We start from the raw sequence: 26,682 nt of genomic DNA, 5'->3' as shown, positions 1-26,682 counted from the left end.
AAGTGTCAGGACAGCACTGTATATTGAAGTATTTAATAACTACTTAACTCTGGTTTGTTTTTAGGTGAAGGCTCATGGTCTGAGCTTCACCCGCCTCCACGCACCCTGGCCGGTGCTTTGCAGGGAAGCGGAGTTTCTCAAAATTAAAGTCCCAACCAAAACGGTAAGAGCAATATAGATGTTTGTGTACAAGACTTTCAGGAGCAAGGTGTATCAGCGGAGTCATTTTTTTTTTCTGATATACGGGTTTTGCTGTGTCCCACAGCGCTATGACATTAAAGAGGAAAGTGCGTTCAGCAGCAGCATGAGCAGCTTGTGGAGGAAGCTGAAGCAGCCTTTCAAGCCCAAAGTGCCCCCTCAGGACCACGGACCCACAAAGTTCCTCACACACTGCTTCTCCCGGGACAAGCTCCACCTGTGAGACCAAAACACACACACATGTCACTCCATGTTGTTGGCATTGATGGATACAATTCATGTGCGGTGGTCGTCAGATACAACGTCGCATCGAAAGACTCCTTCTTTGACAACGCCACAAGGGGGCGCATCGTAAGTGTTGCAATCACAGCACGTTGATGGGTGGGGGAATGAATTCACAACTAAATCCAGTAAAATGGTGCATATCTTCTGCCTTAGGTGTACGAAATCCTGAGGAGGACTGTTTGCGCTCGGACCTGTCAAACCATTGGTGAGAAAACGCAGACGGTCAGCTCTCCCCATGCGATGCATTCAGAACAGGCACCAACGCTGGGAAAATCAATCATAAAATTATTTCATAAGTACAAATGAAAACACATGGGGACCCTTGACAATAAAACGCTCAGTGGGCGGGGCTTTAGAACAAAGCCCGCCATACTTTGCTCAGTCCCGCCCGATGCCAACGAAACCCAAAATACCGTAGTAGAAATTGCTATGTGCCATGTGTGTGGTTTGCTTTTCCCATCACGGCAGAAGGCGTCCGCCGGAGGGTCGTGCCCAAGCTGGAGGCACAGAAAATAGAATTGCCTCTCTTTAACCTAATTCCTCCTTCCCCTTAGTTCTTGCTTGATACATTTCGTCACCTAAACACACAGAGATCCCCTCCTCTCCGCTCCCCTCCCTCACCCGCTTGTTGCTTCCCTTCCACCTCTACAAGTGGGTCACGCGTCCACGGGGCAGGCCCAGCTTGAAGCCTCAAGAGTGTGTTTTAGCCTTGTGAGGTTCATTAATAGCCTGGCTCATCACGGCGCAGTCCTCTTTGAGTCATTTCATCGTCGGCATCTCACTTTGATGAAAGAGGCCTGTCTGTCTGTCCTTGGATGTGCCGCTGTCCGCAGCTTGCGCTCACAGGTCAGGACAGTTCTTTCCCACCCCGGACTAAAGACTAAATGCGGCAGTCCCAGTTTGCCTGACACGAAAAAGTCCAACTAAAGTGGCGCGGGGTGGCCAAAAGCTTTCAAAAACAGCGACTAGCGCACATCAGACGCTCACCACTATGTGGCGCTCTGATCCGGCCACCATCATGTCACACTGCTTTTCCTGCAGTGTGGCTTGACAGGAACAAGGACGGAAACCGACCCGCACGCTTCCGGGCCAATGGCGAGTACAGTACAGCTTTTGTTCCCGTGATGATGAGGGCGGAGCTGTTGAACAATGCGAGGGGCTACGAAGTGGCATCCGATGTGTGGAAAAAAGCAAGTGATTAGGAATTTTTTTCAGCAAGATTCTGATATTTGTCACAATAAAAATAATAGAATATATATCGGCTGATTAAATAAAACAGTGGAATGAAAATTTTAAAGAAAGATTAGACTGTTTTCCAATACTTTGTCCTTTGTTATTCCACAACAGAGATTAAAATTGGGAAAATAATCGAGAAAATCGTTGTCCAATCTTATAATTACTGTGTTCAAAACAACATTGAATAAAGCTAATATCGAACAATTAACCGGTTCGGCCCCTTAAAACGATAAAAACATTTTCACTCATGGAGGCAGCACTTCATCCAATCATGTGTGTGGTGCTTAAAGCAGAGCCATTGCCATACCCAAATTCCCCAAGCAATGAAGTATGCATTGCAGGTATCACGACATTGATAGCAAAGGGTGTCTACGATGCTGCCTTCCCTCTTCACGATGTAAGTTTTGGCTCTCCTTCAGCATTACGAGAATGAAAACAGAACCAAATACTGGATATCTACTGATTTTTGTGTTCTGTCTCCCTCAGGGAGATTACAATGCCACTGGACATCCCGAGGAGAGGAATGACCGACAGGTAACTAACTGTCTTTCACATATCGTACAATTTTCGTCCTCCGCTTTGTGTTTTCTTAATTCATTCATTCATTCATTCATCTTCCAAGCCGCTTGATCCTCACTAGGGTCGCGGGGGGTGCTGGAGCCTATCCCAGCTGTCTTCGGGCAGTAGGCGGGGGACACCCTGAATCGGTTGCCAGCCAATCGCAGGGCACACAGAAACGAACAACCATTCGCACTCACACTCACACCTAGGGACAATTTAGAGTGTTCAATCTGCCTGCCACGCATGTTTTTGGAATTTGGGAAGAAACCGGAGAACCCGGAGAACATGCAAACTCCACACAGGGAGGCCGGAGCTGGAATCGAACCCGGTACCTCTGCACTGTGAAGCCGACGTGCTAACCACTGGACTACCGGGCCGCCCCGTTTTCTTAATTCTTCCTCGCAAAAAAAAAGACCTCTCTGTCCAAGTGTCTCTGAGCATTTACTCAATTGTTTGGATGAGAGTTAACATTGACACCACCTTTGTGTCTGTCTTGATAGGTTCTCCATGAAGAGTGGGCCAGATACTCGGCCTTCTACAAATACCAACCCATTGATTTGGTCAGGTAATCGGGTGTCCGTAGACATTGCTTCACGTTAACTTTTGTATATTTCCTGTGGTTTAAAAACATTTTCAGAAACTGTTAGGTATTGAATTCCAATTCAGTAATTCACTCAAAAGTCATTCTTATTATACTATTAATATTATTTTTTACTATAAAAAAATGCAATTTTCTGATATAATTTTACCTTAAAATAGGTGCTTAATTTGGTCCATTTGTATGTCAAATCATGTTTTCCCATTGAAATTAATGAAGATGCTCTGAATCCGTTCCATGCCGCCCCTCTGCTTATTTTTGATTCAGAAAACTAGGAGTCTATAATATTGCAATTCAAAAAGGAGGCCATAATTTTTGCCATTTTTATGTTTTATTTTTTTTGCAACAAGTGGACATTGTGCTACACCTTCTGGTACACAACTACACATATACATGGAGGTGGTCAAAGTAAGCTGCAGTATTGTACTTGTTCTATGCAGGGGATAAATAATCTAAACCGCTGTATATTATTTATGTATGTATTTATTTATTTATCTGTCCATCCATCCTCTCATCCGGTTATCCGTTCGTGGGTGTGCTGGAACGTCTTCGGGCAGTAGGCGGGGGACACCCTGAACCGGTTGCCAACCAATCGCCGGGCACACATAGACGAACAACCAACTGCACTCACACTCGCACCATTTAGAGTGTTTCATTAACCTGCTACGCATATTTTTGAAATGTGTGAGGAAACCGGAGTACCCGGAGACAACCCACGCAAGCCCCGTGGGAGTAGAACAAACTCCACACAGGAAGGCCAGAGCCGGAATCGAACCCCGCACCACTGCACTGTGAGGCGGACGTGCTAACCAGTCATCCACCCTGTCGTCCTATTTATTTATTGACTTCACTTGACATATAAAATCAAGTGCAGTAGTTGTAGTGGCCTTAACTTCACTTTCTCACCTTACAGGAAGTACTTTGGAGAGAAGATCGGCCTGTATTTTGCCTGGCTTGGCGTTTACACCCAGCTGCTCGTGCCAGCCTCCATCGTGGGAATCATCGTGTTTGGCTACGGAGTAGCAACAGTGGACACAAACATACCCAGGTGAAAACATTGGATAAATAGGCCAATTTTGGTATTTAGTCCAAATATCAGTCTTCTAACCCCCCACCCCTCCTTGCTTTCGCGAAGCCTCGAGATGTGCGACGAGCGCCTCAATTTCACCATGTGCCCTCTGTGCGATGGAGCCTGCGACTTCTGGCAGCTGAGCACGGCCTGCGGCACGGCCAGAGCCTCGCACCTGTTCGACAACCCCGCTACCGTCTTCTTCGCCATCTTCATGTCTCTGTGGGGTGAGCGTCAAATCAAACTAGGGCAGAAAGAAAATAAAAAGCTTGCAGCGGATCTCATGTAGCCGAAAAGTGAACATTTGAATTCATGAAAGAAGCGGAGAGGAGATGATGAAACAAAATGAAAATGTCTTATTCCAACACCTATTTGTTTGGACGTAGCCGTGTTGTTCCTGGAGCACTGGAAGCGTCGCCAGATCAGTTTAAGCTTCAGTTGGGATTTGACCGGCATCGAGGATGACGAGGTAGGTAGACATCTCACACACACACACACTCGAATATCCCCACAAGATGACACGATAAATGTTTCCCCGTAGGAACACCCGAGAACAAAATACGAAACCATCCTTCTCCAGAAGAGGCAGCGGAAACAGAAAAACAACAAGAAGAAGAAAAAGAAGAAAAAGAATCAGGTAGGAAAGTGTTATCTTCGTAATATTTAGCGAATGATCTAGATTGTCTGTGAATTGGGTCAGTCTCTCCCCGGATGGCCCACATACACTGGACGCCCTCCTGTCACAGCTACAATGAAGACCCACAAATTCATTTAGATGGTCATGCGCCGCCCAACACGTCCCTCTGTCCTTTAGTCTGTGAAGCAGGGGGATGGGACAGTGACAGGGAAGGACAGATGGAGGAGAAACCTCCTTTCGGCCATGGCTGCAGGGACACCGGTAACCCCGCCCCTACTTCCTCTTCCTCCTCCTTTTCCTTCCCGTTTCCTCTCCTGCACGCCGTGGCCTATCCGTTCTTCTCTGGCTGTTCCATCCTCCGGCTGCTGCGCTTTTCAGGTATTTACGTCAGGAGTTTGCATCTCTTACCCGTACTTATAAACTCCCAAGTTGTCCTTGTGTGTGGGTGTGTGGGTGTCTGTGTGCTGGTGCGCGGCATAAACCGAGCTCCACTTCAAAAAAAAATATCAAATTTAATATGTTGGTAAACCACAACATTGGGCTTTTCATTCTCTCATGCGCCCTGTAAACTGATCACATGATCAGCTGTCCACCGTAGTAACCGCTATCCCCGAAAGGGTTTATAAAATAAAATACAAATAAAATAATCTTAAATGCAACAGATATTATTGCTTTATTTTTGTTACTTTTCACAGGCAATTACCACTTACAAAAAAAAGTAAATAAAAATCCATGTATACCACCACAATGACCAACATTAAGTCAAGTCAAGTCAACAGTATTTATAGAGCACTTTCAAACAGCCATCGCTGCATACAAAGTGCTGTACATGGAGCAATTTAACATGCACAATAAACAGTAAGACAAGTCGGTAATAAAGGCGGTAGAAAGCACCAAACGGTAAAACCAAGAACAAAACTAAGTCATGCTGAGTCGAATGCCAAAGAATACAAGTGAGTTTTGAGGAGGGTTTTGAAGATGGGCAGCGAGGAGGCTTGCTGAATGTTCAGTGGGAGGTCATTCCAGAGAGAGGGACCAGCAACAGAAAAGGCTCGATCCCCTGTGAGCCTCAGTTTAGTCCTTGGTACTTCTAATAATGTCTGGTCCACAGACCTGAGGCAGGTGTGTAGGAGCGGATGAGCTCAGAGAGGTAAGGTGGCGCGAGATTATTCAGAGATTTGAAAACAAAGAGGAGGATCTTGAAAATAACTCTAAAATGAATGGGGAGCCAGTGAAGGGGTGCCAGAGTATTAAAATACTCTCAAAATACATTAAAATACAGCAGTATAGTACACAAAAGTGTTCGTCAAAAATAATGCAAAGGTTATAGTCCTTAACTCATTCAGTACCAGCCAATTCTAGACCAAGTCTGAAAAGACGTTTAAAAACGTCTTTGGGAGGGAATGAGTTAAAAGTATTTTTAGACATTAGCAGCACTGGTCTAACTGTGCTGAAGTAACGAGTCCATTGGAAATGTTAAAAGTCAGAAGGAATTCCAGCAAAATATTTAAAACCAACAAATTTTTAAACATTCAATGCAAACTCAAGTCCACTGTACCGCGGCATTGATTCTGCACGCCGCGCTTGTCGCCGTATGCGTAAGAATGATCACTGATCAACGTTAGTGGCAGAAATAGAAGGCTTCCAAAGCTAATTTTGCTTCCGCGTGGGCCGGCGCTGCGCGCGCCACTGTGAATGATTGTCTGTAAGTCTCTGTTGACTTGCTTGACTGGCTCAATGCTGAACCAAACAAGCGTCTTCAAGGTCTGCGCACTAATAAAAGCAAATAGAGCGGCTGCTTTATATAACGTGACCCAGTTGTGTCACTTTTCATCCGGGGGGTTGTTTCGGATGTCGTTCCAATTGGCCAGCACTCTCTAGGGGGGGGAACGATTCTTGCCCTTTTACGTTCCGTTTGTCAACATTCAGATACGACGCCAAAAGTTTCCATCGCCTTAGTTTTAACGCGAGGCTCCTTCGTCGCCGTTCCGCTCAACCTACGTGAAACCACGCTTTTACACACGAAAGCCGGTGAGGATGACATGAATCAACAATTGTGAAGAGAGGAAGTCAGTCGAAAATATCAGCACGCACTTCGCAAGCCAAGAGCAGATAGCATGTCAACGTGTCCGTTCCTGAGCTGGCAAAATTATTCACACCCTTTAATTAAGAGGTACAGACACAAAATACTCTGGTAAAAGTTAGAATATTATATCAGTATATACGGACTCGGTGGTGCAGTGGTTAGTGCGTCGACCTCACAGTGCAGAGGTACCGGGTTCAATTCCAGCTGCGGCCTACCTGTATGGAGTTTGCATGTTCTCCCCGGGTCTGCGTGGGTTTTCTCCGGGTACTCCGGTTTCCTCCCACATTCCAAAAATATGCGTGGCAAACTGATTGAACACTCCAAATTGTCCCAAGCTGTGGTGAGCGCTGTTGGTTATTTGTCTCTGTGTGCCCTGCAATTGGCTGGCAACCGGTTCAGGGTGTCCCCCCGCCTATTACCCGAAGACAGCTGGGATATGTTCCAGCACGCCCCTGCTACCCTTGTGAGGATAAGCGGGTCAGAAAATGGATGGATGGATGGATACAGACTCAGAAATGTCATTAGGGTCAGTTAATTTAGAGTGGCTATAAAGTCTACACACCCCTATTTAAAAGCCAACATGGCGCAGGATTTTTTCCACCGTGAATGTGAGCTATAACGTGCCTAACCCAATTGAAAAAAAAACAAAAATCTAATCTTTTTGAGAGATGAAATGAAAAATAAACAATGGGAAACCTTGTATCAAGAAAGATCATCTCATTTTATAGGGCAGGCTGTTCATATTATGAGCAGAATTCTGTCACATGAAGCTGGTGCGCATCTAATTTGGTTCAATCCAAAGCATATATGGGTGATCAACATCTGTCTTTCTAGTGCAAAATCTAATAAACAAGACTTGTCTGACTACATAAAAAAGATTTTGAAGAAGATAGAGGGAAATTCAAGTTAAAAAAAAGGCATAGTCGAGGGATGGTGAGAAACAGAGGGAGGGCGGCTGAGTGGGAGTGATGCATGCTGGGCAGGGAGCCAGAGGTAAGATTAGTGACCGTCACTATGGTGACACACATCTCTCTCCTCACACATCCACGCACGTTTGATATATTACGCGGGGGAAAAGAAATGTGCAGTTGGATCGGGAAGAAAATAATTGGAGGTTTTTTCTTTTTCTTTTGTTTTTTAATGAACTGACCCTAAAATTGCCTTTTGTGTTGTATTCGAATGAATGACAAATAACGTAAATTGGCCCTTTTATCGCTGCTTTATTGTGAACGTGGGGAAGCATGTGCCCCCCCCCCTCCCAAAAAACTGCATTGAGCTCGCTTTTCCACTAAATGGCGCCAATGCCTCACTAACAAAAGTCTTCAAATTTGACTTCTCTCTTCCACAATCGTGAATGTGTGGAATTCCATCGTGCCTCTGCCTGAGCTTGTCCACACTGAGAATGTGGATTTCGAGCACATAGTGACGAGCCCTAATGTGAATATAAGATGAGAATGCGACAGTTCGTCATCTCTAGACATGGGACACAAGCAGATTTTTTCTTTGGCTTTATGGCAGGGGTGTCCAAACTTTTTGCCAAGGGGGCCAGATTTTATGTGGTAAAATGCCGGGGGGCCGACCTTGGCTGACATTCTTTACATCGAACAACAATATTGTTCAACAAATTTTAGTAAGCCGGTCTGTTTCACATTTCCATTTTTATTTTAATTTCAACAATCTTAAGAATTTCTTTTGGTTCATTTGAAACAGGTATATCACATGCAACTGCTTATTCACTTGACTTTTTCTTAAACAGAAGTCTCCTGAGTGCAAATTGATTGATTTGAAACATAAAATGTATCACCATGACTTTTCAATAGTCACAAAACCTTTGACTCGAACAACAGGGAAATGAACAAGCAATACACATATCCACAACTGCAAGGATCATTTGAAATATGACATATCAGTCAATATAAACACGGAGTGATGTCTTGTTAACTCGTGAGTGATGCCCTCTAGTGTCTAAATGCTATTACTCATTTAGTGAATGCTATTACTCATTTAGCCACTAGAGGGAAGCAGTACTCTATGAAACATCACTCACCAGTCTACGAGACCTCAGTCAATGCAACACGTGTTCCATTGTGCACAACCTGCGGGCCAGACGGCACTGATTTTATGACAGGGGCCGAGGGCCGGATGAAATTCGACCGCGGGCCGGATTTGGCCCCCGGGCCGGACTTTGGACATGCCTGCTTTATGGGGTAACCTTACAACTATTATCATTTCTGTTAGGTCGCGATAGAGAAGTTAACCTGGAAAGACCGCCTTCCTGGGTATTGCATCAATGTTTCCTCCATTCTTTTTATGGTGAGTACCATCATACCTTACTTGAAACTTGTCATACATGTTCAACATGAAACGCATGAGTTCGTATGTGAACTCCATGCATAGCTGAGGAGGCATTTCTCTCTTTGCCCATAGTTTGGTCTGACCTTCTCGGCCGTTTTCGGCGTCATCATCTACCGCATCACAGTGTCGGCGCTGATGGCCATGAGCCCCGACCCGGAGACAAAGTCCAACGTGCGCGTGACGGTGACGGCTACGGCGGTCATCATCAACTTGGTGGTTATTCTCATCCTGGATGAGATCTACGGCGCTGTGGCGGTGTGGCTGACGGAGCTTGGTATGTCTTCGCCGGATTATCAAGATTTCTGCATGAATCGGTCAAACCATTTCGGCTGATTTTCCTCTTTGTCACAACACAAGTAACGCGTTTTTCATCAGTTTGCTCTTCTCAAAAAGCAGTGTGACCCATGGCCAACAATTATGCATTATAAATTAGCATCAAGCTGAAAATAGTCAATGGTTGGCCTGTCAACTAGCGTTTCGGCTAAATCTCTGGCACCAGCGAACACCTCTGATGACAAATGTATGATCAGTAAAAGATTAAATAAGAGGAGATGCATGTGAGGACACCACAAAGGAACCCATTTCTTCAGATTTGAAGTTTGCAAAAGAACAAGAGCAAGTATGATGGAGCGGGATTCGTGGTTTAGGTCTGCTTTGCTCATCAGGGCCTGGACGACCTGCTATCATTGACAAAAAAAATGAATTCTGTCATCCTCTCTGAAAATTGAATGTTTGAGTGAAAGGATTTTACATTTTTTATACATAGTACTGGTAGATTGTCTGCGCTGAACTTAATTTACTGTTTTCCAGAAATTCCTAAAACGGAGACCAACTTTGAGGAGCGTCTCATCCTCAAAGCCTTTTTACTCAAGTTCATGAATGCATACGCGCCCATTTTTTACGTGGCGTTCTTCAAGGGACGGTATGTTGTGGCATTTCTGCAATATTGCATCAGCCCATAATTGAAATGAACGCTCAGTGCACTTCAGGTTTGCAGGTCGACCGGGAAGTTACGTGTATGTCTTTAACGATTATCGAATGGAAGAGGTGAGCGTGAATCTTTTATGTCAATCTGCGGAGCATCACACGATCAAGAATGCGCGGTCAAAAATGTGTGCGTGTGTTTGTGTGCGTGTGTTTTCCTTCAGTGTGCACCAGGAGGCTGCCTCATTGAGTTGTGCATTCAGCTCAGCATCATCATGCTCGGGAAGCAGCTCATCCAAAACAACATCTTTGAGATCGGCATCCCGTAAGTGCACAGGAGTTTATGCAAACAAGCGATTACTTTCTTGCATCGCCGGCCATGCGGGGGATACTAGTGGGTGGTGCAATGTACAGTTGTCCACCCCGACAGGAAGTTGAAGAAGCTGGTGCGGACGCTGAAGGATAAAGGAGGCGCAGAGAAGGAGGAGGAAGAGGAGAGGCCTCCGCAGCAGTGGAACCTGGACTACGCTCTGGCTCCCTTCGAGGGCCTCACGCCCGAATACATGGAAATGAGTGAGCCTGCGATAAAGACGCACATCCGCGCCAAACCGATGCGTAAAACGCAAACTCTTGTGGCCTTCGTACTGATTGGTTTGGACTAATTGCAAAGGGACAGGCTTTTATTTGACTTGAACAGCTGAAGTTTAGTCGTGAAAAGTCGCTGCCATAGCACTCAGCAACATCATGTCAGGTGGACTAGTGAGGCGATAAGCTCGCCCCCTCTGGCGCTCGCCTCGCATATCGTCTCTTCTGTTACGTCTCTTTGTCTCGTCGCGTGGAGTCCCGAAAAGCCGCCGCTGTCCGTCTGGGTGGAAATCCCCGTTCTCACACTGCTTAAATTCCACCGCACAGACCAGCTAGGCTTGTCTCTCTCAATGTCATCTATACGTCGTCCTTTCAAAAAAAAAAAAAAAAATCCCCATTTTTTAATTTGTATTTTTTTGTTTTGTTGCATTGTTGTTACATTTTCTTGTTTTTGCTGAGCTTACATATTTATGCTCTTGCAGCTCAAATTGCCTTTCTAGGAAAGGAAATTGCATGAATTTCAATTCACCATGACATGAAAGTAATGTTTGCGATTCTTTCAATTTAAATCGTGAGTTCTGATGCCACCGTTTTTGAAATATCACCTTTGTATGCAGTAGTTCCACGAAAAGTCCTGTTTTAGCTGCAGCGGCGCTTTTGGCGTGTTTAACCTTAAAAGGCATCTGTGCCAGTCATAAAAGACGTGTTACGAGAAATCATAAAAAGTCGCGGGTCGAAAGCAGGTCGAAAATTTTAACGGCGGGGTTCGCTCTGTCTTTCTCCCCCCCTCCCCGCACAGTTATCCAGTTTGGCTTTGTCTCGCTGTTTGTGGCCTCCTTCCCTCTTGCTCCTCTTTTCGCACTGCTGAACAACGTGATCGAGATCCGGCTGGATGCCAAGAAGTTTGTTACGGAGCTCCGCCGGCCGGTCGCTGCCCGTGCCAAAGACATCGGTAAAACCGGTCTATAGATTTTTTTGGGGTGGGGTGGGGGGTAAAATTCAAAGTATTGGTTAGAAAATGCTAATCTGTTGTTTCGTTGTGGAAATGCATGATGACCATCATACAGATGGAGTGGGCATGTATCCTTTTCTCCAATGTGAATGAGTAAAAATCCGATTATTGTCATGTCATTTCAACCTGACAAAAAAAATTTGAATTGGGATCCTCAGGAAAATTTTTTTTACTGATTCAAATTCTTGCAAGGTCTGCTGTTACTTGAGGGAGGAGGGGGCGGGGAACAGGGGGTGTCGGCAGGGCAGAGAGGGAGCAGATTTCACAAATCCCCGCAGCTCCTTCTTGTAGTCACTGCAAATCTACTTTGATTCCTGCGTGACCGGAGTTCAAGCGGCACTTCATCCGGAGGATTTTCAAGGGCTCTCTGCTTGTCTGAAAGTCAGTGGGAGGGTAGCATGTTCTGGTATGGCCCTCTCCTCTTGTTCATGAAGCCAAACAGGCTTTATGGGTTCAGACCCAGCAAGTACCGTATTTTCCGCACTACAATGCGCACCTAAAAGCATTCAATTTTCTCAGTGCGCCTTATATATATGGATCAATATTCAGATTTCTTGGACGTAATATTTTAAACGTTCCGTAAAGCGCTTTGTGACAGCTGCAGCGGTTGTGAAGGCTCAAGAGAAATAAAGCTGTATTGTATTGTATTCCCTTTAGCGTAGCACCATCTAGTGGAAGCATAGCGCAACCGCAGCCACTATTGTAGCTTCTATTCTAAGCGCCCTATATATGAAAGCAGTTTTAAAATAGGCCATTCATTAAGGGGGGCCTTGTACTCCGAAGTGCCTTATCGTGCGGAAAATATGGTTCATATATTAATTGGAAATCAATAAAGTCCTCCATGGCACCCAAAACAATGAGCTTGTAAAAAAAGCAGTTCTTAAACTTTGATACGTGTGCCACCTAAGAAATTACTTAGTTCTCTAAGTATGACCCATGTTAGAATCAATCTGCTGCATTAAATAAGGTCTACACAGTTTTGTTTGTTCACTTTATGCATAATTCCCATCATTGATTTATTATTTTTTTCCCACAGGCATATGGTACAATATACTGAGTGGCATGGGCAAATTCTCCGTCATAATAAATGTAAGTAAAGGCAACTCTTAAACGATGTCAATTTTATTGTCGAGCATCGCTGCCATTACAATGGCAACACGATACAGGTTCATATTGCTGTCTATTTTTATTTATTGTGTAGATATGATCCAGACTGTTCCATTCAATTTAATTAGATGATAAAAGAAGAAGAAAAAAGGAAGAAACACAAAGCTGGCATGTTTACTTTCAATCATGGCAAATTTCTGTGACGTTAGCGGTCATGGGTTAGCATCCCCGGTACTCGAGGTCCGCTATTTTGCGTTCCCTCTTCCTACACACCCGATTCAAATGATCGGGACCGAGATTAGGCTTCTGCAGAGGTTATTGATGAGCTGGTCATGCTAATCATCTAAAAAGGACCGCAGTTGCCCAACCCTGGGAACCGCAACTTAATCTTCCCTGAGAGGATTTTCGGAACACGGTGGCAACATTCCCTCTGACCCGAGTGCTTCTAGTTACAGTTTAATATCAGAGAAAAGTCTGTACAAAGAGTTATGCGCTAGTCATGCCTTGAAAAGTCATTTGCATTTTAAATTTACAAGCCCCCTCGAGCTTCGAGGCAGCTGCCACCTGATCGATTAAGATGTGAATTCCCCCCGTCACGAGTGCTGATGAGAATTGGCCTGCCTGAAATCGGTTATCTTTGTTTCCAACATGTCTTCCAAGATCACATGGTGCCAGAAAAGAAAAAAAAGCCCGTCAAAACTGGCCGCCAAACAATTAAAAGCTGAAAGAATATTATCCTTTGTCCCACTTTTAGAGGAGTGTTTCCCAACAATAATTGGACCAAACAAGAATGTTACAAAACGTTTTAAAATGTCCCCTTGCGAATTCTCAATTTTATTTTCTTGAAGCCATCGTCCATTATTTGCTGGAAAAACTGAATGACATTTTTTTTAAAAAAAGGAAAAAAAATGTCCATCTTGTGACACCTTGGTGCCAAGGAACTGTATTGAAGTGAGGGAAGGATCATCCTTTTATCAGGCCATATCCGTGTCTAATCAAAATGATCTCTCAAATTGCTCTGTGAACAGACTTGATATGTGACTAACTGCAAATGCTAATTCCTCACCCTCTTTACTCCCCTTCCGCCCCGGAGGCCTTTGTAATATCCTTCACGTCGGACTTCATCCCTCGCCTCGTCTACCAGTACATGTACAGCCAGTCGGGGACCATGCACGGCTTCATCGACCACACGCTCTCCTACTTCAACGTCTCCAACTTCAAACCCGGCACGGCGCCCCAGAATTCCGACCACGGCGATGTCACCGTCTGTAGGTAAAAAAACCAAAAACACTTTCACCCTCCCTGTAGGAGCCCCTAAAAAGATTCTTGTCTGATAATGACACGACGTCACAATGTGCATTTCATGCATCACTATTTCATAATAGCGATCTCCATCGCCCCAGACTGAAAAGGGCCCCGGATACAAGCGCCTAACAGACAGTGGAGTCTGACCTCCACTTACGTCACATACCCCGTAGTGACCAAAAAAGAATGCCAGTCTTTGTGCCGGTGCCCGTCTCAAGCATGACATACCCCTCGACTACTCGCAGCCGTGAAATTGGCTATTAGGGCCTCCCATAAGGGTCCGAGTGTGTCCAGATGTGTTGCTGGTGACGCCTCATGGCTCAAGGCAAACCGTTCAACCCTTTTGCCCCTCGATGTCAAACGCCCGAGACACTTCATTGCTTTGTCCTCTCTGCCCGGGCACACAGTGGATGATGGGAGGAAGGAAGTAACTTGGGGTTCCACTCAAGATGAAAGGGTGTCAAACGCTGATCGAAATGCATTTTCCTTCCTACAAATATTGCGTTTGCAACAACGAGGCACTCTAAAGTATCCCGCCTGTCATGTCGGACAGCCTTTTTTTTTTCCTCCCCTTGCTCTTTCGCTTTCATGCACGTACTCACGACTGACAACGAGGCACTCTAAAGTAATAGAATCTCCAAAAGAAAAACACATTTTCCGTGTGAAGGCACTGTTCTGGTAAACCAAAGGAAATTGTACCATTTGGAGGTAACGTGGATTATCTGTGTACTTTCAGGACGGCGATAGGTTGACCCTTGCTTTGACTGCCGATGTTACATCATGTCCCACGAGGCACACCATCTCTCAGTGCATTTATCGTAATCTCTGAGGTGTCTTCTGAAATAATATTGATGCTCCCGTTGCTGCAAAACCTGCGCCCTTATCGCCAAACATGGAGACATACGAAGCTCACCCTCCAGCTTGGCTCGCTTCACAATGTCAACAATGATCTGTGCGGCAACATAGGAAGACGCTGGCATGAGAGTGACAATTAGGATAAATAATTCATATTAGGAGGGAATAAAGCATTCTTTACACATGACTGTATAAGGAGAATGAAGAGGAGCGTACACACATATTTATTATTTCTATATAGCATCCTCGTCTGGCTTTAGTGGGTTCTATTCATAGAGGAGTGTGTGAATGTTCGAAACCAGGGACTCGTTTCATCAATCAGCTTCAATGTGACATTGCGTTTACTGTAAAGTACAGTCAATAGTGATCAGAGTTATCATGTTTTTTTCGGGGCGGGGTGGGGGGATGTCATTTTATTGTCACAAATTATTTTTGCCTCATCTATAATCTTAAGGCTGTGGAATAGTTTACAAAGTTGGCATCCATATACCGTATTTTCCGCATCATAAGGCGCACCAAAAAGTAGTCCATTTTTTCAAGTGCACCTCATAATCCGATGCGTTTATATATGGATCCAAATTCAGACTTCTTCAACGTGGTATTTTTACAGCAGCAACGGTTGTCAAAGCTCAATAGAAATCAAGCTGTATTGTATTGTATTCCCTTTAGCGTAGCTCCCTCTAGTGGATGCATACAGCAACCGCAGCCATTATTGTAGCTTCAATTCTATACGTCTTACAATGCGGTGTGCCCTATCTATGAAAACAATTTTAAAATAGGCCTTTCGTTGAAGGTGCGCCTTATACTCCCAAGCGCCTTATCGTGCGGAAAATACGGTACCACGAAATGAAAAGTTGAACATCATGTGTTTGCTAGAGAGTGGTTACTACAAAGCTGACAGCAGAAAGCAATCCGAATAAAGATGCATGACCCTTGAAGGTGAGGGGGGTGGACTCTTTAATGAAATACACCCCTCCCAACCCCCCACCCCAGGTATAAGGACTACAGGGAACCCCCCTGGTCCTCCGATGCGTACCACTTCTCCAAACAGTACTGGTGTGTCCTTGCAGCGCGACTGGCTTTCGTCATCCTCTTTCAGGTATGAGCACTTTTGTTTTTTTTTTTTTATGATCTGATGGTGATGTTGATCAGTTAGTATTTTGCACATTTTCAAACCATTAAAAAGGGAAGGAACAGCATCTCAAAACAAAAGAAAGAATCATGAGTTAACCCCCGATGGAGCCAGCTGCAAATGCATTTTGACCACGAAGCTTTGGTGGACATTTTGCACAAAACGGGTTCCTTCTTGAAATTAATGCGTTTCTCAATGTCAGGGTTGTTGTCAATCACATTTTTCCCTTGAGTCAAACAAAGGGGTGGGAGGACCTGGCGTGTCTCTGCCAAAATGAAAATGAAGTCAAGCTGCGATGTTTGGCTCATAAGTGATTCACAGATAATTACACGAAGCCACTTCTGAGCGCTTTGTTATATCACCCTTCCTGAGAGTCTGCGACCGCAACAATACTCGGAATTTCACGACCCGCATTCAGGTGTACTCCATTAAATGGAGTACACGTGTTGTGAGTCATTCCGAATTTGTTGCGTCAGTGTACTCGTGAATGGAAACATGACAGAGGCGAGACTTGGGAGCTCATGTGGCCCAAATGCGACGCCCACGGAGTCTATTGGCCCGAAAGCAGTGATTCTCAATGAGGGCTCCCTCTAGTGTCTGCAAAAGTATCGCTGAAATAAACGTTTTTCTTTTGTTTATTTTTTTTAATAGACCAAATCTTTATTTACACGTGTCCCATATCCAATTTTCTGCCGTAGAACCTGGTGATGTTCCTGAGCCTCGTAGTAGCCTGGGTGATCCCGGACATTCCCAAAACCATCGTGGAGCAGCTGAAGCGTGAAAAGAAGCTGCTGGTGGATCTCTTCCTACGAGAGGAGAAGGACAAATTCCAACTCATACAGAGCCTCTTTGCCAAGGACGCCCCCGTCCCTCTGGGCAGCCACGTGCTCCACCCGGCTCAAAGGTTCCCCCTCCCGGGCCGCTACAGCACCCTGCCGCAGTGTGCGACCCAGGCGATGGCCGCAGATGACGACGGAGGAGGAGGGCCCAGGGCGAGGTGCAGGGCGGCCAGTTTCAGCTTGTATACGAGGAAGGTCCCCCCGTCGCCCAGAAATGAAAATTCCAAACACACGGCTGTGTGATATGTGACACAACACATCCTCGAGGGTGGCGTTGGCATCCCGAAGAGAATATCGTGTTTGGGCGATCCCTTCCTCTAACTGCCATTTTGATATTTTGATATCCTGGCGTGAAAAGAAGCGGATTCACTTCATGCGTTTTTTGTTGTTGTTGTTGTTTTTGCTCATGTTTTGTTTACCCGATCGAGTGTGATCTTTTTTTTAACTTATTATTTTTAGCTTGTAGCTTCATTGCGTAAACAAGCAATAATACTGCATTAGGTTGAAGAGCATTGTAAGATATTGTAGATTATAACAACAACGAAAACATCACAGAAACGAACATTTAATCAAAAAGCTGGATGCATAGATCGTGGTTACACAAATAAAAATATAATTCTACTTTTTTTTTTTTTTGCTTTCGGAAATCATCAAAATTAGCCTGAAATGTCGATTGTATCTTCAGAGACGATAAATGGACTCCAACTGTAATGTAATCCTATGCCGGTTTTTGTTTTTTTGTTTTTCTGTGTCAATGATTGATACATGAACGGATGGACGTCATGTCTCGGTGCACCCTTTGGAATATTTCTGCTTCGTGTTGCTGAATTATGCTCTTTGTATATATTTTGTTTGGAACTCGTAGCAACAGATGATCACCAGATTCTATAGAATTCTTCTATTGTTCGTAAAAGCACTAGATGAGCTTCCTGGAAGTGCAAATTGTTTCCATGACATTCTCTGTTTACATTGAGCGTCTCAAGCGATTTTTTTTTCCTTGTTGCCAGCAATTGTTTTTTTTTGTTTGTTTGTTTTTTACAGGTCACTTACAGCCCTCCATGTTTGACACTATGAGATCCACGCCAATTTGCAAACGTGATTTATGATGTGACAGGTTTATCATTTCCTGTTTTAGATGAGCAATTTTATGTCGACGTTTTGTTGCAGCACTGAAACTGAGCACAGTCGGACTAAATCCAATCGTGGATCCACAGAAACTTTCGTCATCAGGGGATTCGATTCAACTGTTTGCGTACTTTGGAGATAATGAATCGATGCACTTTTTTGTTTATGACAATTTGAAGTTATTGCTACTGTGCCGACGTGCTGCAAATTGTCATTTGTGTTTTTCGGAGGCCTTGTATATGCTCTTGTTTTGCCATTGCACGACACAGCATATGTGTGCTCACTTGCTAGCCAGCAACAGACTGTTAACTTGGTTTTAGGTATTTTAGAATGACGTAGGACAAGCAAATTGTGACCGTGGTACACGCTTAAGACTATGTAGTGACATACGTGAATACAAGTGTTGGATGTCTTACAAAATAATTTGAACACAATTGTGTCAATTGTCTGCTTTTTGTCTCATGTTTTGTTTTATTTTTCTATTTCTCTTCTGCCTTTCATAAACGGGAAGTCCGAAAAGGATATTAAATGGAGGATGATTCAAACGGAGACAATAAAAATTGAAAGAAGGATACAAAAATATGTTCCTGTGGCTTTGCAAACCTTTCTGACACATTGTGAATTGGGGTTTCACCTGCTTAACAAAAACAACCAAAGGTAAGGTCCTGTTTTATTTTATTGTATTTTGTTAACAAGCGGTTCTGAAAATGGATGGATGGATAATCATTTACAAAATACAGAACAAGCCACTCGGCATGACAAATATTTTAAGGCACATTGACGACTTTTGCAATACCAGTTTGATCCTCAAAAGGTAATGAGTCACTTTATAAGAATGTGCACTGTTTAAAAAAAACAACTATTTTTAAAACAGTAATTTAACAGTAAAGTAACTGAAATATTACTAATTATTGTCATTTATGGGACTGATTTTAGTTAGCAAGTCCAAAACAATTTGTCTTGTCGTTTTTCTTTTGGTTGGCGGATAGTGCAAGGAGCAATTGGCTCTTTAACCTGTCATTTGAATAATTTTTTTGTTGAACGCGTGGAAAGGCATATTTTTATATTTAAATTTTTTTTATCGTCGTTTGTTATCTGGAAATGAGTTTACACAACTTTTGTGTTGTTTTGCAGTGCTGTATTTAGTCTCACTAAAAACGGCTTTCGTTGCATATTGGAATAAAAATAAATAAAAAATTATCCAAGCGCCAATTAGACGGAATGCTTACATTAATGTGATAAATCATGACATGAATGTTTTTAATTTGAACATACTTTTGCAAGAAAACATTTACCGGCATTTTTTCATTCTGGCTGAGGTAAACCAGGTTTGCCCGTTTGTACGTGCATGTAGCATTTTACCTCTGTAAATTTGACTATCCAATATTTGAAAGCAAATTCTAGTTTTTGCAACTCGATTCAGCCACTTATTATTGAATTAAAATCATGTGAAAGTTGAATAAAATATGACATGCCGTATAGTGAAAACTTAAATTTGCGTGAATATGCTAAATTCCGGCGATAATACAGGCGTTAGAGAAAGTCGTGTTTTCCCTGAACGCATCATTGACATCTTTTCCTGTTTGACTGATTGACTCGGTTGATTGGTTATACGTGTGCGTCACGTCGTTTCGCTGTGAGCCGTCATTCAAGATTTGCTCACTTTTCATGAGCAGGTACGTGAAAAAAATTATGAATTGATTTATTGTAATATTGCAACAGTTGAACATCATAGTATTTACATTAATTAAGTACGATTAGTAAATAGTATTTACTAAATACTATTTACTAATCGTACCTTCCTGTTAGCAGTCAAGTACGTCTTAACAGTCTCCATTTTGGAAGCCCTTTGATACGAACACAAATGTGGAAAATGCGACTATATAAATGTCATTTACACTAATTATCATACTGTACAGAAGTGTTGCCGCGTCAAACCAGTGAAATAATTATTGTAATATTTTTTGACAACTTTCGCTTCTTCTTCAGCTCTCATCCAGTTCCATTTCTGGTTGGTGCACAGTAATTGAATTGAATACAACTTTCTTGTCAAATGTGCTGTACGTATGTGTATGCAAACGACTACAGTTTAAAACTGGATTCTGGAACATCAATTTAGAAGGAAAACGGTCATAGGCCTATTTGACTATTTTTTTATTTTTTTTTTGGACTATTTTGTTTTCCATCACTTAAAACTACCTTATCATTGTAGATGGACTCGACCTTTAAAAAATAATAATAATATGCAGCAGTCATGACAAGTCCAAGCTGAACCGACTGCAAACAGATGACTCAGGTAAGCGCTACTCAAACTCTTTCAGTTATCACTCAAGGGGGAAAGATAACGTGCGAGTCTTCCATACCATTCTACAAAGCCACACAATGCGTTGTTTAAAATTCGAAATAGCGGCGAGCTCGGTCAGGTTTAGACAATGGCTGACTGTGGTAATCCGCTTGTTGGAGTTCATGTTACAATTACCTCCTACAAATGGAAAATAATTGGCAGGAGAGGTGAATACCAAGAGGAAGTGCTGCTTCAATGTAAGCAAAAGAACTCCTGCGAGTGATGTCTTTATTCAACACAGTTATTATGTTCAAGCCAAGTGCTTGCTAAGAGTTGAATGATGTGACGGGGAAAAAAAAAGACCTTTGAAGTTATTTTACGTGCGTAAGCTTGCCCTAAATGTCGCACTGTTGCGTAAGTTTCATGATTTTTTTTTTGTTTGTTATTGTGCTGCGACTTGTTCCATTGTTCTTCGACTTCTACATGGAAGTTTTACATCTTAAGTTAGGAACAGATGCATTTCAGTATTTGTTTTTGTTTATTTGTTTGGCAGATCATACCACATCTTTTTTTCAGATCGGGTACAAGATGTGAGCACTCACCGATGCCACTAATGATACTTAATTTCTCTACGTCTTGTAATTGTGATTTTTTTTTCAAAAACCCAAACTCCTTGCACATTTTTTGGGGGGATGTAATAACGTCATCTTAGAATTACACGATTTTGTATGCTCTTCTTTGCTTCTTGGCGGACAAGTCACATTGTCCAACTACCTTTATTGTACGTTATGTTATTATTTACCGGCCCGGTGGTCGACTGGTTAGCGTGTCGGCCTCACACCACAGAGGCGCCGGGTTCGATTCCGGCGCCTCTGTGCATGTTCTCCCCTGTGTCTGTGTGGCTTTTCTTCGGGTACTCCGGTTTCCTCCCACATTCTAAAAACATGCGTGGTGGGTTAACGAAACACTTCAAATTGTCCCTCGATGTGAGCGTGGATGGTTGTTCGTCTCTGTGTGCCCTGCGATTGGATGGCAACTGGTTCAGGGTGCCCGAAGACGGCTGGCATAGGCTCCACCACGCCCTTGCTTCAAACAACAAAGCGTGTGATGGAAAAGTGGTTAGAACTGCATGACTGCCCGTGTTTTATGTTATGTGTTGTGTTTATTATTTTACTTTATGTTAAGTCTTTTGTTAAGCGCTTTGTTACAGCTGCCGCTGTTGTGAAAGCGCTATATAAATCGGCATGTAAGCGAATTGCAAAATGAATGTTATCTCATTCAGTACCAGCCAATTCTGGACCAAGTCTGAAAAGACGTTTAAGAACATCTTTGGGAGTGTATGAGTGATTTATTGTTATTATTATTATTTCCCTCTTGGTAGCATCCACCCAGTTTTGGTCACGCTGACTTTGTAGTGTGTGTGTGTGTCGGGAGACATTTTAAGACTAATTTGTAGAAAGACCAAAGCAGCCAGTCAATAAAAGTCACGAATACTGCAGCAGACTTATGCAACTGTCGAGTTTCTGGCTCCCCTTTTGCGTGCAATTGTGTACGTGTAGCTACAGTCAAACCCTGACCTCAAATTGGATCCATAACTCCCATCAGATCCAGCGTCCTACTGTGCGTGTCTGTTTGTGTGACTTTCACACGTGGAAAATGAGGGATTTTTCGGTCCGATATAGGCAAAATGCTCGGGGCCCCACTTCCTGTCGTCGAATCGCTTCTCGTGCTGTTTTTAATGAGCAAGTCGGCGGGCTGCTGCGATAAGTGGAGGAAAGGTTTTTGTGCAAACAATGTTCTATGTCGGTCAGTTTCAAGAGAAAGGCTTGTTGAAGCGTCGAGTGAAAGCAGTGAGATGGCCATCGCCCCCTAATTACACACCCTTCACAGTCGAGACACTGTTTCCTAAGTGGCCTTGACTTGAAAATGACGATGACTCCACGGATTCCTAAACTTGTTTTCTTTTTCCTGATGTGTTAAAAGAAGGGATTATAAATGAAGCGCTTCTGAAAACTGTGTGTTTTTTATACGTTCAAGATGAAAATCGTGAAGACTCGAGACAGAAGGCAAACATGCAGACAGAAACAAAACTATTCCAAATATTTGGAATGAAGATTTGCAGACGCGGCTCATTTTATTTGGAAAAAAATATCACAACAAACCAAACAAAACGATAGCAGAACTTTAGAGAGCCATGTGTGTAGCAGGTGTTGATGCAGCACCCTCATCATTCGCCCAGGAGGTGTTCCGATGGTTTTACGTCAATATGAATCCCCCGGAAAAAGTATTCACCAGTCCACCGGTCGCTCACTATACTGATGTTTGCCTTGGACATTTTCGAAGGATTGTTAAAAGCCGACAAAAGCAAACATCAACACCAAGCAAAAACCGCTTCTGAGGAAGAACTTGAACTTAAGAGGGCAAAAATGATGAGGACGCAGTTCAAAGTTAAATGACCATGATTTCAATTCTTTATTCTTTGTTTTTTACAGTATGCACAATTTTCATTTATTGTGCAATAATCTAATTGTTAGCATCCATTTGTTACATATTTTGATGCAGTTTTGTGCTTTAGAAAATATTTGTCTGAATTTTGGTGGGGCTTGGAACGGATTAGGGCATTTACATGGAAAACGCGTCTCGACTTCAATTTCTTCCAGAACCAATTAATTTCATAAATAGAGCTACCACTGTAAAATCGTTTGCTCATCCGCTGATGCCTTTCAACTGACTTCACAATGTCATGGTTGTATGATAGCCAACATCTACTGTGTCGTTTTACAGCTGACCTGTCAAATGAGGTTAAATAAGCACTGCGGACGACAAAGTAGAGATCCAGTTTTGCGATTGCGATTGGCATTTGAGGGTCCACTGTATGCGCTTTGGGGTTGGAGCCAAAAGTGCGTTCCAGGCCGAGGCGTGCGAGCCGCGATTGACTTTGTGAATGGTGTGCGTATGTTGACAGCCCGATGTCTCTTTTTGTCTCCCGATGTCTCCTCACACACACTTTTGAGGAATGTGGCCGCTACCCAAGGCACCCACAGCTGTTTGGTGTGTGTGCGCGCATTCCATGTGCATGAGGTTGTCCATCTGTCGTGTTTGATTCCCATTTTTACTCGGAACACACCACAGGACTTCCTAACTGCCAAACTCGTTCCCGGCTTATATGTTATACGCGTGATCGAATATGGATGGAAGGATTTTATTCGATTTTTTTTTTGTTTGTTTGTTTTTTTGTTTTTTAACTTTAAAAAATGCCAATAACTGGTCCAGACGATAAATGTTTCCCGTATTTTCCGCACTATAAGGCGCACCCAAAAGCATTCAATTTTCTCAGTGGGCCTTATAATCTGAAGCGCCTTATATATATATGGATCGATATTCTGATTTATTGGACGTATCATTTTAAATGTTCTGTAAAGCGCTTTGTTACAGCCACAGCGGTTGTGAAAGCTCTATGAATAAAGCTGCATTGTATTCCTTTAGCATAGCTCCCTCTAGTGGATGCATAACTCAACCGCAGCCTCAAGTGTAGCTTCTATTCTATGCGCCTTATGATGCGGTGTGCCGTATCTCTGAAAACCGTTTAAAAATTGGCCGTTCATTGAAGGTGTGCCGTATACTCCGAAGCGCCTTGTAGTGCGGAAATTACAGTAATCAAATGCTGAATATTCTTTTCAGTTGGTTTTGCTACACTGCCGCTTGGCCTCATGTCGCAACCTGTTTTATGTGTAGGACGTGTGCTCGGATGACATCTGCTTCAGCCCTGAGAAACAAACGAAAGCTCGGCCGAGAGGCGCCGCCATTCGACGCGGTCCTCCGACACTCCCCGAAAGGACCTTTTTGCCGCTTCCCGTCCGGCCGTTCGCTTTTTCGCCAATTATTACTTGTTTTCCCACAGATACCCGTCATGTCGCAAACGCGGTGTTCGCCGCAATACTGTCATCGGCTCGCCTTGGGGAAAACTAGTTCAGGTTCCACTCAGCCAAATCTGAGAATGACAATGAAACCACATTGAGCGCGCGTTGTCAGAAACGATGACATCGTTCCACGCAAGTACAGGAAACACCCGACCTCTGAGTGCTTATCCTGCACGAAATGAGACGGGATCATGAAAACGGCTCGCAAACGGAATGCCCGCGTTCATCCAACTCTGCAGAGACTCGAAATGAAGAGCAACGTCGGTTTAGCTTGAAGCTAAAAAAAAAGACCATCATTTTTTTCTTTCTCTATAAAAGCGTCTTTGCATTTTATTTTAGTTGACAGCGGATAATAGGTGAGCCACTTGACATTATTTGACAGCGTAACAAATAAATAACGCAATATGAAGTTCAGTAGGCTCTCATGGGCTGCTTCAAAACATCTCCTTAGCCGAGGCTGCTTGAGGTCAGCAAATCGCTCTCTGTCATAGTCGGTCGGCGTCCTGCCCGCTTGACTTTATATTGTTTTAGCCGTTCAAAAATTCAAAATTGCAAACGTCCTTGGATCCGTTCTTTACAAAACCCCAGGCTAAAGAACCACGTCTGAGAGAGTTAAATGACCGTGATTTTTATTCGTTAATCGTTTTTTACATTCTGCACAACTCTCATTTATTGTGCAATAATCTAATTGTAACATGTATTTGTTCCATATTTTGATGCATTTTTATGCTTTAGAAAACATTTGTCAGAATTTTTTTTGGGGGGGGGGGCTTGGAACGATTTAGGGCATTTACATGGAAAAAGCGTCCCTACCTACAAAATGTTCTTGTTCAGAAACTTCTTCCAGAACCAATTCATTTCATAAGTAGAGCTACCACTGAACTATATTCTCCCCATGACTCATCAAGTTATAAACAAGACGGACATTTCCAGCTGGCAACGGCGGACATCCTATTAAAGAAAACCTCATGAGGAACCAAATCATTACTCTTGAAAGACAGAATTTGCATTTTGTTTCGTCGAAAGGGTAAACATGTCCAAAACTGGGGTTGCCCGAGTTGTGAGAAACTCCGATAAGGCATTATTTCAAGCGAGGCTCGGCTTATGTCTCTACTTCGGCACGGACTAAAATAATATGATGTCACAGAGTTATGGGAACAGTTGTGATGTGATTACAGGGGCCGGCGTACCCCTTGTGCTCTTTAAAAAAAAAAGAAAATGGTTGACTCGTACAAATGAAATGTAGCCAGCGGATGAAAAATCTCATCAACATAAAATGCGACATGAAGACTCTCGTTAAAAAACACAAACAGACCGTCACGGTATTCCCCGAGGCCAGTGCTCGTAGACGCAACAAAAACATTGTCGTCGCTCTGCTCCAAAAGGTAGTGGCCGTCTTGGAAATATCCTAGCCATTTGAAATTGTTTGTTGAATGAAATGTGCGTGTTTTTTTTTCTTCCTCCTATGGGGAATTGCACATTTGCAGGTGTCAGTTGCCGAAGTAAAGAAATGAAAAAACCAAACTATACTCGGATTTTTTATGTACTGCGGAAGAGGTTTGATTTTTATTTTGAAAACCGCTCACAGCTCTCCTTCCAAATTCACCATGACCATCTCGTCACGCCGATCGCGCCGTTCTAACTCGGCTCGCCACACACTCCTGCTCTTAAACAACTTCAAATTGGCATCCCGTCGTAGCAGCTGCAATTTTTCACAGTTTTTTTTTTTTTTTTTTTGGTTGTTGTTCCGCGTCTCCCTCATACGTTGAGAGACCCGGTGGGTGGTCGTGTCCGACTCCAGATGTTCACGACGCGCTCACATCTGCAAGCCATCTTTGCAAGCCATCTTTGCGGAACAGCACCTTCTCTTTTCTGCCCCCCCCCCTGTATTTTTTTGCGCGCACCAGGACGGTCTCGCCCTCCGCCGACCGCACAGGCCTTCCATTGTCACCTCATTAAAACATGGGCCAGCTTCACTCCACTGCGGCCCACTGCACCACCCTCCCACGCCCCCGACCCCTTAAACTAGCGAGCCTTTTACAATGGTCGCCGTTCAAGACCTATTAGACCTAAATCCCGCGGCAACCGCACAATTTACTTTTCGGGGAAAAACTGTCGGTATCATTCCAATTGTATCCTTGGCCTGAACTCTCCAACCCCCCCGCCCTCCACCCCCTTAACATTTGACTTGCAGGCCAGCATACATCCCAACCGTGATGTGAAACTGCCTATTTTTGGTTAAAAAAAAGACACTGGTGGTTTGCCCATATTAGGACTTTGATTCTGAAACGGCGAAGGATTTTAAAAAGATGGTATTCTGAGGCTCCTTCAAAGCTGATATGTGGAATGTCTGAATGGCCTTCCGCGGCGCGTCGTAATCCGCCAAAAGTCTCAAGTATGCGAGAGGAGAGCCAATGCGGGTTCGACCGCGTTCCCACGCACAGGGAAAGTCTTCCAACAACGGAGATCGGACAAGACAATTCACTGAGAGAAATTTTAAGACATGGACACGAAAAGTTGGATGTGGATTTCCAGCAGTCTTTCACCTGCATTCAGTTTTGATTTTTCT

The 26,682-nt window shown here is 43.6% G+C and overlaps 1 protein-coding gene across 3 annotated transcripts in view; it reads left to right on the top strand.

Annotated features, from left to right (window-relative positions):
* Positions 1-18,489, top strand: part of ano2b (anoctamin 2b) — a 29,960-nt gene extending 11,471 nt beyond the window's left edge. For 2 of the 3 annotated variants that reach the window (XM_052055737.1, XM_052055736.1), the window contains 22 exons: positions 65-163; positions 266-417; positions 495-549; positions 637-688; positions 2,061-2,116; positions 2,206-2,253; positions 2,781-2,845; positions 3,792-3,926; positions 4,014-4,174; positions 4,334-4,416; positions 4,489-4,584; positions 8,909-8,983; positions 9,098-9,299; positions 9,836-9,947; positions 10,015-10,072; positions 10,174-10,274; positions 10,380-10,522; positions 11,334-11,486; positions 12,583-12,635; positions 13,747-13,925; positions 15,807-15,912; positions 16,644-18,489. In XM_052055737.1, the coding sequence (XP_051911697.1) occupies positions 65-163; positions 266-417; positions 495-549; positions 637-688; positions 2,061-2,116; positions 2,206-2,253; positions 2,781-2,845; positions 3,792-3,926; positions 4,014-4,174; positions 4,334-4,416; positions 4,489-4,584; positions 8,909-8,983; positions 9,098-9,299; positions 9,836-9,947; positions 10,015-10,072; positions 10,174-10,274; positions 10,380-10,522; positions 11,334-11,486; positions 12,583-12,635; positions 13,747-13,925; positions 15,807-15,912; positions 16,644-17,027 (2,568 nt within the window). In that variant the 3' untranslated portion in view covers positions 17,028-18,489. The remainder of the gene's footprint in view (positions 1-64; positions 164-265; positions 418-494; positions 550-636; positions 689-2,060; positions 2,117-2,205; positions 2,254-2,780; positions 2,846-3,791; positions 3,927-4,013; positions 4,175-4,333; positions 4,417-4,488; positions 4,585-8,908; positions 8,984-9,097; positions 9,300-9,835; positions 9,948-10,014; positions 10,073-10,173; positions 10,275-10,379; positions 10,523-11,333; positions 11,487-12,582; positions 12,636-13,746; positions 13,926-15,806; positions 15,913-16,643) is intronic. The other variant, XM_052055738.1, reaches the window with a different exon arrangement.
* Positions 18,490-26,682: the final 8,193 nt, after the last annotated feature.

This window comes from Hippocampus zosterae, chromosome 21, assembly GCF_025434085.1.
Source record: "Hippocampus zosterae strain Florida chromosome 21, ASM2543408v3, whole genome shotgun sequence".
In the NCBI taxonomy this organism is placed as follows: Eukaryota; Metazoa; Chordata; class Actinopteri; order Syngnathiformes; family Syngnathidae; genus Hippocampus; species Hippocampus zosterae.
The sequence above is the reverse complement of the archived record's forward strand: the minus strand, read 5'-3'. Positions and strand labels throughout refer to the sequence as shown.